At 36.1% G+C, this 14,546-nt stretch overlaps 1 protein-coding gene across 2 annotated transcripts in view; it reads right to left on the bottom strand.

The window, feature by feature from the left end:
• LOC123543305 (sentrin-specific protease 1-like) overlaps window positions 1-8,651 on the bottom strand; it is a 41,894-nt gene extending 33,243 nt beyond the window's left edge. For both annotated transcript variants that reach the window (XM_045329384.2, XM_045329383.2), the window contains exons 1-5: window positions 8,483-8,651; window positions 5,002-5,069; window positions 2,466-2,637; window positions 1,677-1,746; window positions 1,165-1,234 (exon numbers count right to left, since the gene is read on the bottom strand). In XM_045329384.2, coding sequence (XP_045185319.2) covers window positions 1,165-1,234; window positions 1,677-1,746; window positions 2,466-2,637; window positions 5,002-5,069; window positions 8,483-8,589 — 487 coding nt within the window. In that variant the 5' untranslated portion in view covers window positions 8,590-8,651. The remainder of the gene's footprint in view (window positions 1-1,164; window positions 1,235-1,676; window positions 1,747-2,465; window positions 2,638-5,001; window positions 5,070-8,482) is intronic.
• Between the last annotated feature and the right edge of the window lie 5,895 nt (window positions 8,652-14,546).

The following is a 14,546-nucleotide window of genomic DNA, read 5'->3' on the forward strand; positions in this document are numbered from 1 at the left end:
AAGAAATCAAACATTTTACATGAGAAGCTTCTAAACTGGCATGATGAATTCAAATAGATGAAGAACATTTCAAGGTATTGGTGCCCACATTTTTGTCAATTCCAGAAAAATAACAGAGTGCCAAACTGTCACAATATATGCTTGTCACAGCAAATTCCTTACTTACTGAACAGACTAGTTGTCAATTCTATCAATTTAAATTAATTTCAAGGACCATAATTCTGAAGTGACATAAACTATCCAATTAGTTACTGAACTTGGTCTAGATAACATGCCTACAAACAATCTAAGATTGCCCAACACTGGATAAGAACTGCTTTATAAAGTTTTTAAGCAAACAAGTTGTCAATTTTTGTAACTTTAAGTAATTTCAGGGTCGTAACTCAAGAATGACTGGGACTATCCGGCTGTTACTGAACTTGTTCGTGATGTTTGCCTATAAACTTTGTGACAAATTGATGACTACTGGATAAGAACTACTCAAATTCGAGAGCTGACATTGTAAACCTTCAAAATTTTATGAAGTACTTGAGCCAGAGTAATGGAGCATGTACCATGATGATATGCAGGATGATGCATTAAAAACTTTAACCATGTATGGAAGACACTGATGTGCATTGTTAACTTAATGCAAAGAATAGTATATCGCTTTGTATAGATGAGCTAAAAATGCTTGATATTGCTTTGAACTTATTTACTTCATCAAAACACTAAAACAAATTCAAAATTGCTAACAAGAGGACCAAATGGTCCTAGGTCGCTCACCTGAGAACAGCTTGATCAAATTTAATGAATACCCTGCTTAAAATGCGAACCTGCCAAACATTCTGATCAAATTTCATGAAGATCCTGTGTAAAATTCCGTCCCTACTGCATACACCAGGTTTTTTTTCTGATTTGACCTAGTGACCTAGTTTTTGACCCAAGATGACCCATTTTCAAACTTGGCCTAAATTTGATCAAGGCAATTATTCTAACCAAATTTCATAAAGATAATTGAAAAATACAGCCTCTATCGCATACACAAGCTAAATGCTGACAGACAAAAGACAGATGCCAGACATCAAGCGATCACAGTAACTCACCTGAGCTTTGCTTAGGTGAGCTAAAAAGAGAAACTTTACATGTAATCGGACATAATATAATTGATGAAGCAAATACTACCTCTCTGTGCATCTGTCTGCACTGTTTGCGACTTGTAGAACTGTGAATGTATAGATGGTCGTACCAAACTCTGAAATCAAACAAGCAAATCTAGTAAGACAAATTTATTTAGGTGTTAAAGAAATTGACAATGTTAATTGACAATAACCTGCTACAAAAATATTCCCTACATGGACATCTTCTGAGCAATGTATATGTATGTATTAACAAATGAAATATTTAGCCATTGAAAATTTACATATTAACTGAACTGACATAAACCTAAGTAAATAAACAACTAACACTTAAAACAAATGAGCCGCGTCATGAGAAAACCAACATAGTGCGTTTGCGACCAGCATGGATCCAGACCAGCCTTCGCATCCTTAAGCTTCTCATTAAACTCTGCTAAAAAAAACAGCGTTCACAGATACATATTTTTAAAGCTGCATTCAAAAAAACTTAACACTTATTGACAATTAGTTTAATTCACAAACAATCTAAAATGGGTAACTATATGAAACATGTCTTACTCCAGATCCCCCTCCATCCATGGGCCAGGTCCCTTGTCTATATGCCATGGGAACATCAATTCTACTGAAACTGAAAGTGAAGATACATGATTCTAGTTATCAAATTTGCTGTATAAGGAAAGGGTAAAACGGCTAAAATTTCAAAACCCTATGTCGCAGTAAAATATAAAGTTATGACTTCTATATTCTACATATCCATGCTCCAAGTTATGAAACTTGACTGGAGATCTGTCTAACAGGTTGCATCTGATGTTAGTTTTGAGCATGAACTGGGTGAACAATTGTCTGAAACACTCCATGAATTTTATTTTAATTAATTGCACATTTCTGCATTTTAGTTAGAATTTATAATAAACTATTTAATTTCCATTGCTAAAAAATGTAACAAACGATGACATCATTAGTCTTCATCAATTTTCAGTTTGTTTGTTTTGTTGGGTCTAATGCTGCACCAACACAATTATAGGTCATATGGCGCCTGTTCAGCTTTTATGGTGGAGGAAGACCTCAGACCTCCGTGCATTATTTCATCACTAGCGGGCACTTGGGTAGAATCACAGACCTTCCGTAAGCAAGCTGGATGGCTTCCTCACATGAAGAATTCAGCACCCTGAGTGAGGCTAGAACCAGCATCAGTGAAAGACAAGTGATTTGAAGTCAGCGACCTTAACCACTCGGCCAAGGAGGCCCCTAAATTTCCAGAGTTTTAGTTTAAACACCTCTGTGTGAGAGTAAAACATGAGCGTAAATGAAGTTGATTTTGTCATTATCATAGTAAAAATTCTATACCCATGGTGAGATGATGTTTCATTAAATCCTTGTTTTTCTTTACTTCTGCCATTTTGTCCATTTCCCTGCAAACTGGCTGACTTCTTCTTGCTCGAAGTCCAATTAAACAGATTTGGTGTCTTCTTCTGTACCCAGTCTGACATACTCTGTACTGTAGCACTAGTAAATAGACCTGAAATATACATTACAGTTCATATGTTGAAATAAGTTTTTTTTTATATAACATCAAATGACACTGCATTTTTATTTTGTATGTACTGGTTGTGGACAAGGTTACAGCAGGATATTTCTCAGGGTTTGCAGAAAGGCTTTTTGAACAGAAAGTATCATTTAGGGCACTTTAGAATATTCTTAGGCCAGACAGCACAAAGTAAAATATCGATGTTTATGAATATTTAACCACCAAAAAACTGGTATATAAACTTCTAATTTTTATTAAACAAACAATGAACATACTTGCAAGTTAATGCAAAAATGTTACACAAATATCAGAACAAGAGCTGTCACAGGAGACGGCGCGCTCGACTGTTTCGATGCTGGATAGTGAAACTGGGCACATCTGAGGAAACTAGAGCTGTCACTGGAGTGTTTAATGACTCCAATTGTGGATGAAGATATTGCACAATAGCCGGAGTCTATGTCAAAAATATCAACTTAAAGTAATGAGAGGTAAAGATAAAATGTATCAAAACACTATATAAGTATATCCTAAGCAAAAAGGGACATAATTCATTAAATATTGGTGCCAGAGTTATGCACCTTGTGTCATATGGTGTGGTTGATGATGTTGAACAACTATTTTAAGTTTGAATCAAATCCATTCAGTAATAACAGAGACAGAGTGAAAGTGCATCAAAACTCAAAAATTCTAAGTAAAAAGGGGGAATAATTAATGAAAAATTGGCGCCAGAGTTATGCACCTTGTGTCAGATGGTGTGGATGATGATGAGGAATAAGTATTTCAAGTTTGAATCAAATCCATCAAGTAATTACAGAGATAAGTTGAAACAAGAGGGTCATAATGACCCTGGATCGCTGACCAGAGTAATATGAGCTACATGTTTCAAATGTCAAACTGATGATTTTTAGATTTTTTTGGGAAAATTTTCCGATGTACGATCAAGTAACCCCTGGGGCAGGGCCAACTTTACCCCGGGGGTCATTATTTGAACAAAGTTTGTAGAGGTCCACTAGGCAATGCTACATGTCAAATATCTAAGCTCTAGGCCTTCTGGTTTATTTTTAGAAATTTCTTGAAGATTTTCCTATGTAAAATCAAGTGACCCCTGGGGCAGGGGTCAATTTTGATCCGGGGGGTCATGATTTGAATAAATGTTGTAGAGGTCCACTAGGCAATGCTACATGTCAAATATCTAAGCTCTATGCCTTCTGGTTTATTTTAAGAAAATTTTTGAAGATTTTCATAATTATGTAAAATCAAGTGACCCCTAGGGCGGGGTCAATTTTGACCCTGGGGTCATGATTTAAACAACTTTAGTAGAGGTCCACTAGGCAATGCTATATGTCAAATATCTAAGCTCTAGGGCTTCTAATTTTTGAGAAGAAGATTTTTTTAAGATTTTCCTATGTAAAATCAAGTGACCCCTGGAGCGGGGTCAATTTTGACCCCGGGGGTCATGATTTGAACAAATTTTGTAGAGGTCCACTAGGCAATGCTACATGTAAAATATCTAAGCTCTAGGCCTTCTGGTTTATTTTTAGAAATTTTTTGAAGATTTTCATATGTAAAATCAAGTGACCCCTGGGGCGGGGTCAATTTTGACCCCGGGGTCATGATTTGAACAACTTTAGTAGAGGTCCACTAGGCAATGCTTCACACCAAATATCTAAGCTCTAGGGCTTCTGGTCTTTGAGAAGAAGATTTTTTAAGTTTTTCCTTTCGGTTGCCATAGCAACCAGAGTTCTGCATGAAATTCAATTCTTTGAAAAGAGGACCATCCATGGAACATCCCTGTGAAGTTTCATCAAAATTGGCCTGGTGGTTTAGGAGAAGATGTTGTTTAAAGGAAAGTGTGGACAGACGGACGGTGAGTGATCACAATAGCTCGCCCCGAGCACTTTGTGCTCATGTGAGCTAAAAAGAGAAAGTGTAAAAAAACTTTAACCAAGGTGGGGATGCGGAAAGACGCCGACGCCGGGTCGAGTAGGATACTTCGTATAGTTGAGCTAAAAAACTGCTTTAACAATAAAAAATCTATTTTTTATAGCTTTTTGTGATAAAAAAAGGAACAAATCAAGATTTGGTTTTGGACTCAAATTGAAGGATTGACTGTGTATCCCTGAACACTGGTAAGTTTTTTTTCTAGTAGCCTAATATGTCTACATAAAATATTTTGTGAAATATTTCTGGAAACTAAAGGCACAATATTCCTGCACAGATGTTAGTTTATTAACAAATTCTGACAACACACTTTCAGGTAGGGTTATATAAGTAGTACATACTGCATACGGATTCAATCACACTACCAACAAGTAGTTCTTCTACAAAGTTGTTGAATACAAAAGTAATACATACCAGTTAAACCTGTGTACTCTCTTCTTGATTTTTTCACGGATAATACTTGAATGTCATCATCACCATCACTGTAATAAAGGGTAAAATCTTTGTCCTCATAAGTCATAATATGCAAATGGTGGAAACAAAATTCAACACTTGATGCAGTTTTGCTTTTCAGATCAAAATTATTTCCACATCAAGAATTTGATTAAACCTGGACTTTTGGAACTTCTACATGATCCATATCAAATACACATTGACAAAATTTTCGTAGATAAGCTCTCCTTTGTTTGTTTGGTTTTAACAGAGGGCAGGTTCCTGTATCATTCAGTTTATGAAAAGATGGTAGGAAACAATAGTATTTGTTATCCTAAAATTGCCCCCTCCCCGTCCCCCCCCCCCCACCTCCAAAAAGCATCCCTTATGCAAAAAAATCTCTGATTACTATTACATGTATCATAATTTTCTTTCATATTTTGCATGTGCACTTTTCACAGATTTTAATTTGCTCTACTTTAGAGTAGATAATGGTGACCTACATTATTATGGCTTCCCAAAAAAGAGCAAGAAATATTTACAAAAAAAAAGAGCAAAAAATATCATTTTATTTAAAGTTATTATGAGAATTATAATATTCTCCCTGCAGTAACTATATCCTTTGGTAATACAGTAACAGTAATAGTACATTGATTATAGTAAGTACACCAAACCACTTCCTATAAAATAACTGAATGCACACTTAACATGTCAAACTAGTTTTTTTAAGATAAAATTGATCAAAGAAGCATAAATGTTCCACATCATTATGAACAAATGAACAAACAAGCAGGCGGGCTTGACAGGCTATTATACCAGAACTGTGTCCATTGGAAAAACACTAGTCAAAAACAGACTGATAAGATTAACTGAGGCCATTAGCACGATGGCCATGCCAAATTTTTTCATTATTTATATGATGCTCATGCTGGTGATTTTAAATATCACTACCAAGATGATCATACCTGGGAAGTTGCCCTATTATCTTTGTTATCCATATGACTAAAATAATCACATAAATATGGTAAACTGAGTTAAGTTTTTTCCTGCTTTTCAGATCTCCATAGTACCTATTATTAGACAATTTGTAGCATGCCACCCTTTGACTGATAGGATGCGATTAAAATGGTTACAATTATTATGTTAAATAACTCATGTACGATCTATTGAATTAGAGACATAATATCAAATGAAAAGTTAAAATCCAGGAATTAAGGTAAAATAAACTAAGTACTTAAGGTATGGATATTTCAGTTTTCTGTGCATTGTTTTGATTTATCTGTTCTGAAATTAATTAAATCAACGGGACCCATGCCAGATCAGACTGAAGAAGTTTAGTCATTTGAAGTTTTAATTTCTCTATCAATATACAATCATCAGCAAAGAGTCTTAAAGTACTGTGTTTATATTGTCAGCAAGATCATTGATGTAGATTATGCAGAGGACTGGACCCAGAATCGTGCCCTGGGGTACACTAGAGGTTACAGGCACCACAGAGGACTGGACCCAGAATCGTGCCCTGGGGTACACCAGAGGTTACAGGCACCGCAGAGGACTGGACCCATAATCATGCCCTGGGGTACACTAGAGGTTACAGGCACTGCAGAGGACTGGACCCAGAATCGTGCCCTGGGGTACACCAGAGGTTACAGGCACCGCAGAGGACTGGACCCAGAATCGTGCCCTGGGGTACACTAGACGTTACAGGCACATTCTTTGACAATTCACCTTCCAGGACTATTGTCTGGGTTCTATCCTCATTATATTACTGAACTTACTGTAGATACTCATGTATAATGTGCAGATTTTTTAGCCCGGGGACCACCCCCGAATCATGGGTGCATATTATGCACAGGTATAGATAATTTTCCGACTTCGAAATAAGATTGTTTACGATTTTTGCCATTTCAGTAAAGGGAAACTACTCTCCACGTTAACTGTCTAAGCTAAATCTAAGGTTGCAGTTATGTTCCATAAACGATCAAGAGGTTTAACTTTCTTTTAAACAAAATTAATTTCATATAAATTTAATAGTATTCTGATGAAAGAAATATAAAAAAAATCATAAATATTACGAAACTAATTCAAGAACGAGAATTAACTTCAACCGAGATCAAACTGTGAACAACAAAACTAATACGAGGTTTCTCGCTGATTACCGATAATAACTAGATATTTATCGTCATTTAATCAACACCAGACTTTGTAAAATATAAATATTTCTTTCTTAGTATCTTACTTTCTAAAATATGTTTTTTCTCCCTTTTTATTCTGTTTTGCAGTTTGCTTTGATTGCAGACCTCTTTAATTGTTTGTAACGATTCAGTCGGTCATGTCTTTAAATTGTTTTTAATTACCGTTACTGCATACACGCCTGTAGTCGGCAAGTGCCATATCTGCGTATTGATTGAAAGTCATTTGGGACATCTGATATTTTGACAGATGATTGACGGACCGTTTGATTAGAAATAATTAACTGCTGAAGGCAGACTTCCATTAAGCGGCGTCCCGGCGTAAAATATGCCAAAAATTATGATTTGTACCCCAATACACAAAGTCAGAGGCGTACAAAGGACTTCCGATATTTTCAAAGGACGACAAAATCAATACACTGTGACGTAACTTCACTCAAATGACATAGTTAGCTCCGCCCCGTAAATAATCAAACGGATTAACACTTGATGATTGACAGCCTCGTAAAAACTGCCAGCAGTGTTTGAAGTGTGAGACTAGTGAGAAAGCAGCGTGTTTGATAGAGACTGTCTGTAAATGTAAACCTTTATCCAGATCAGTTGACATGTTTAGAAGGCGCTAATTGCTGACAAATTACATGCATTTGACTCGGATTAAGTTGCTGAAACAAGCTCCAAAGTCGGAAGATAAAGTAACTAATATACAAAAATTACAGAAATAAAACACAAAATACACATTCATAAAATGTCAGCGAGCCAAGTTTATGCTTTAATGTCAACATAAATTCATTATCAGTGATGTAATCATTACACATACTTTGTACATGTACCAGAAAACATTCCCAATGGATTTTAATTGGGGATTTCCTAACAGAAATATGCAGAATAAGTTTGAACGTGACAGAGACAGCGACAGTCAAAAGTTATCACGCTGTCCCAAAACATCCTATTATTTGGACCAAGTCAGTAGAGCACTCGCCCTGTAAGCGAGGGGTCCCGGGTTCGAGCCATGGACTGACTGCACATTTTTCTCTCCCTATGAAAGTGGGAATAAGAAAAACAATCAGTAGAGCTGATACACACTTCCGATAAATCACTTCAAAGGCATTTACAAAGCCGAAATTAAGCAATTGTTACAAGGTCTGACAGATGGACTGGTCCTGTCCAGCAACTGGTTTTCAATTAGTATATTAACGTGTTTACCCACCAAACTATGTGAATTTGTTAAAATTCGAAATGAAAAGTATGAAAGCCAGGGGATAACAAATCACCTCTCTTCGTACGGACGTTTCCTTTTCCTGTCGGTTTTTACAGCATTTTCGCTCGACTTAGAACTGAATATGAATGTTTTTAATGAATTTGTAAATGAATTTATCATTTCAGGGCCTGTATATTTCCCAAAATTTTGAATTATTTCAACCGGTCGTGATGCGCGCAATATCCGGATGACAAACTATTCTTTGTTTCCAAAATTGGAGAACACGTCTCCGATGTTGTTTTAGCCCAATCCAAAATGAATTACCGAAATCCACAAACAAGTAATATTGCATGATATAGATCTACCGATACACCATAATTTTCTTTAAATAATGAAACCTTAGAATTAGTACATGTATGGCCCATTTTCTGTCCAGTATAAGCACATCCACCAAATCTGTACATGTATATGATCTCAAATAAAGAAAACAATTTTTTATGGCGGTTTCTCACCAGAAGCTCGGATGTCAGGGTACTTTCTTTTTGCTTTATTAATAGCAACGATTACTATGCAGCGCACAAACCAATCTCTTACACTGAGACTCTAGTTTTACAAGTCTTTCCAATTTCACTCCGTGAAACAGATGTGTGCAGTCAACAATAACTTGTAATTTTTCTTCAATGACCAGATTACACCATTGTTGATTAAGTTGCAGTGAGTTGAATTCAAATTCGCTGATAATAGGTTGACGAATGGATTGTAAATAATCACAACGAAGTATAAAATGTTCCAAAGTCTCAGACTCTTCATTACACATGGGGCAGACTGGATTAATCTGATTTGGGTTAAACACTGCTCTATTACTTTGTAATATGTACGTTCCAGATGCTATCTTCAATTTCACAGGAAATCTTGTGATATCGTAAGATGAATTTAATGGAATCCTAATCAAAGAATGTGGTTTCCCAGGTTGAAATAATTCACAGTTTAAGAACTTCAGACTTTTGCTGTAACTTGCAAGAGAGAGTATTTGGTCTTTCCAATATTCATTTACAACCTTATTAATAGTCTTTATCCATGATAACTTCTGAATTGGATGATCAAGTAGTTCATCTACATCTACATCTACATGGTACGTTAAAACTGTCAATCTTGACCATTACTTAACGGTGCGCAAGAGAAAAGTGGTATAGAAAAGAATAATCAAAAGTAAGATAGTAAAAGTAAATAGTAAAAAGTAATAAAGTAGAGAGAGTAAGAAAGACAAGAATCCAACCACATACACCCGTCAGAAATTAGTTCATCTATATTTGGTAGGTCATATAGCCAGAAAATTTTCTTAATCTCAATAAACCAGCTGTTACTTTTCATGGATCTAACACACAGTTATCTTTTAACAATGACTTTTTCAACTGACTGGTCATTTTGTAAACAAATATTATTGAACAGAACCAATGCTTTTTATGTATTTGTGCTTCGACCGGAAGAAATCCTGACAGGATATAGACAGCAGAATCTGCGGTATTGGTTGGTATAGATAAAATGTATTTCAGAAGTCTCCTTTGATACAATTCTAACCGTTCCAAGTCTGTTTTCTTTGGAAGTATCACCTCAAGACCATAAGTTAATACCGGAACAACCTTTAGCTGTATTAAATGTAACAGTGAGTAAAGGTCCATGCCATTATGACCGTGTAAACCAGACGGCATAAAACTGTACATTGTCCTACTAGCCTTTGAAATGTTTTTATCAACGTTGTCACTACTAGTTGCGCTAACTGTAACTGACCTCTTGATCCCAAGATGTGTAGAAGACGTTACATTCTTAATCTCATTATCGTAGACAGTATATGTTCCAGTTAAAAGAATGTTGTTTTTTTTTTTAGATTTACGACGGTGTACCCTTAAAGCTTCAGTTTTCTTTGGTTGAAGAGTGTACCTTTCCATGTTTGAAAATTCTTCAGCTATGCTGATTAAAACTTGGGTGTGATCAGTTAAACCTTATAAATATTACTTGGAATTATGGGTACATTTAGTATTCTTAAATACAAATACAAATATCTTTATTTCACTCAGGTCAAAGTATTAACAACAAGAGGCGAACAGTTGTTAACAAATTTCAAGGTTCATAATATGAAAAGGCTTTTTTAACACAAAGTGGATACATTTTGATTATTTTTGGGTACATTTTGACCAAAGAATGTGGACACATTTTGGTCTTTTGGGGGTACATTTTGACTTTACCATGTGGGTACATACTGGTTTGAGTACATTTTGACCATAATCCTTCATATTGCGGATAATGGTAAATTTGCTAAAACTAAAAAACGTCTTATCGACCAAGCCAGGAAACCTATTTTCTCCTTGGTCAAAAAAGCTAGAAAACCGTTACTTTCTGTTGATTTACAAACCCGTTTGCTTAATACAATGATTGTTCCTATTCTTTGTTATGGCTCAGAAACTTGGGGTATAGAAAATCTAAAGATTATTGACCAGTTTCAGGTAAAATTTTATAAAATTATACTTAATCTCAATAGGGAAGTCCAAGATGTAGAACGTAACATCAAACCAATTCTTCTTCTTCTTCTTCTTCTTGTACTACTACTAACTACGACTACGACTACTACTACTACTACTACTACGACTACTACTACTACGATTACTACTTCTACTTAAAAAACTACTACACTACTACTTAAAGAACTACTACCACCACCACTACTACTACTACTACTACTACCCGTGCTCGTGCTCGTGCTCGTGCTACTCCTACTCCTACTCGGGGCCTCCGTGGCCGAGTGGTTTAGGTCGCTGACTTCAAATCACTTGCCCCTCATCGATGTAGGTTCGAGCCTCACTCGGGGCGTTGCATTCTTCATGTGAGGAAGCCATCCAGCTGGCTTATGGAAGGTCGGTGGTTCTACCCAAGTGCCTGCTTGTGATGAAATAATGCACGGAGGGGCTCCTGGGGTCTTCCTCCACCATTAAAGCTGGAAAGTCGCCATATGACCTATCATGTGTCGGTGCGACGTTAAATCCAACCTACTCCTACTCCTACGACTACTACGACGATTACGACGACGACGACTACGCCCACCACGACCACGACGCCCACGCCCACGCCCACGACCACGACCACTACCACTACCGCTACCACTACAACTACCACTACAACTACCACTACCACTACTACACTCCTTCATAACTTTGAAGATTCTATGTGTAGGCACTGAATAACATTTTATGGTGTTTTTACATATATCAAGTTTGTACATGTGCCAAACAATAAAACTTCACAAATTTTACATTACTAAAACTTTGTACACTGGTATAGTAGTCACAACTTGACCACGATGGTTGACCTTAGGCTGATTATTCATATCGATTATTTCATTATAGAAATAAGGGGTGCTTACACCACTACAGTAAATCTATATCACGATAAATCTACATCACTTTTAAATCTATGAATGCAAAGAGATGATTCAAAGTGTTTTACGTACACTCCTTTTCAATAATAGGTTGTACCTCATTATGTATTATAATACAAAGGTCAACCATCGGGGTCAAGTTGCGTCCATTATAGCTGTTTAAAGATTTAGGATAGAGATTAGAACAGGCACAGTGACAAAAGCTTTGAATGAGTCAACTGTGGCTGCTGTGTGTGCGAGAGCGGGCAACATGTTCCGCTTACCTACTGTTTTAGGGAAAAAATTATATTTATGGGAATCTTTGGATGTGCCAATGTGTATGAAGCTGTACATGTTACCATGTCCATGTCTTGTTATAGAATCAGCTTGTATTAATAACTTTCGGAGAACCTTCTGACTAGACTTCAATGACAGAAGTATAAAAATTCACTTGAAACTATTCCGGTTTTGAGACGATTGTGAGTATGGTTAGATGTAATTAACATCATCTCTCGTTCAGACTGTTAGCCATTTTAGAGGGACTCGTTCCAGTATGACGTGAAAACCTGGTGGGGGACCAGACAGATATATAGTGCATGAAAGTCTTTCAGTGATATGTTTACAATTGTGTGATACATTTCTGCTCATGACATATTTTCTTTTTTGTAATACAGTTCTGTTGAGCCATTTATTTAAAAGAATAGTTATTGTTGTTTTTTTTTCATTAAGGAATGTCAATTTTGATTAAACCTCAAATGACACATAATACCCGCTACACATAGTAAATTGTACACATTGACCATAGTGCTTATACAAGATACAAGAAGCTTTATTTTACGTCGGATACAAAAGAACAAATTGGCATTAGCTCCTGAACATTTTTCTGTAAAACATATATAAACAATATTAAAGCAGCTAACAAGGTTGGCATAGTAATGTGTTTAAGCACATTCAAAACATATGTTAAGCAAAGTATAAAAGATTTAGATTAAATTACCAATATGTATGACAAGGCACATAAGACAGCTTTAACGAAATACAAAAAATCACGAAAACATATGTTATAAAACTTATAAATAATGCTTATAGAAAATAGTTGGAAAAGCACCATTTGCATATAAAATAGAAACACGGACCAACCTATTCCTAAATTAGACATATTATTTTCCAGTTTAGCTAGAGGGCGTGGACGGTAGCATGCATTTCCAACTTGCAAGACATTTCGACCCCAAGACATTTCCACTACCGTCCATGAACAGGCTCAATCAAACCGAGCCTGCAACATTTTCGTTTTTGTCGTGTTGAACGATCTGTGGAGTTTCCACTTTTTCTACATTGTAAGACTTCCAAGAAGGAAGTGTCTAGGGGTACCCCTAGACACTTAATTCCTTATAAGAAATATTGGTTGTATCTTGCACCCTCAAGGCTACATTCCACAACCTGCCTGAATAACACCGAAGCACATGTCTGTTTGCTCTTTTAATTGTTTATTCATTCACTTGTAGATACTGCGCGCCCACATGATCTTGTAAATAAATAACTGTACGCCATGCACAGTATGCACGGGTGGTAAATGCGCAATCCAATTCCCGCCGGGAATACGCTGAAAATGGGTTGTGCAACGTCCGGTGCTGGTGTTGCGCGTAAAAAAAGACAAAATTGAGGTATGTGAAGTTATGATTTTGCTTAGTATGAGACAAGAATAAATTTTCTCGAAAAAAGCAAAATGCTATTCGACACAAATATGATAATACATCATATGTGTAAAATATCTGGTTTGTAATTTATGATTCGGCTCTTTTATCACAAAAACTCAGGCGACACGAAGCGTGAAAAAAGTATGAAATCAACAAAAAATGGGAGTTTCTGACCTCATATGCCTAATCTGAGGACATCTGATGCTTTTTATGATAACTCAACTGTTATAAAGTAACGAATATCAAAATTATTTGCTTCAAATCCTGCTTACGGGGACATAATTGACAAAAAAATCATCGGGAATGTGGTTGCGCACCGGGAATGGAGTTGCTCGTATACATCATAATGTATATAATGTATACGAGCAACTCCATTCCCGGGGCGCAACCCTATTCCCGATTATTTTTTGCCAATCTTTCCCCCAAAAGCAACATTTCATTAAAGTGTATGTAATATTCATGACTGTTTTACACGCGTTTGATCATTAGAAGCGTCACATTTCCAGAAAGAAGGCACAAGAGTTAGAAAATTTGCATTTTTCATGATTCCATGCTTTTTTGACAGCTCGAGCCAGCAGAGTTTTCGTGATAACAGGGCCGATTCTTAAATTAATAAGTTGGTATTTCACACATATGATCTTTATTCATCTGAAAGTCAAATCCTTATTGATTGGTTCGATATAAACCAAATGTAAGCTAATCCAGAAAAATTCCAGTCCATTTGCATAGGAAACAAAACTAATAAAGCAGTCAAATCCTTCAACATAGGTCAAAATGAAATAATATGTGAAGACGAGGTTAAACTACTAGGAGTCAATCTTGATTTCCAGCTAAATTTTGACTCCCAGGTTACCAATCTCTGCAGAAAGGCCGCCAAACAACTTAACGTATTACAGAGACTGAGCAAATTTCTCAATGAAAATACAAGACTAATTATTTTTAAATCTTTTATTAGATCAAATTTTAATTACTGTCCTCTAATTTGGCACTTTTGTTCAAAAACCAACACTGAGAAACTTGAAAAAATACAA

Source organism: Mercenaria mercenaria, chromosome 11 (genome assembly GCF_021730395.1).
Source record: "Mercenaria mercenaria strain notata chromosome 11, MADL_Memer_1, whole genome shotgun sequence".
NCBI classification, from domain to species: Eukaryota; Metazoa; Mollusca; class Bivalvia; order Venerida; family Veneridae; genus Mercenaria; species Mercenaria mercenaria.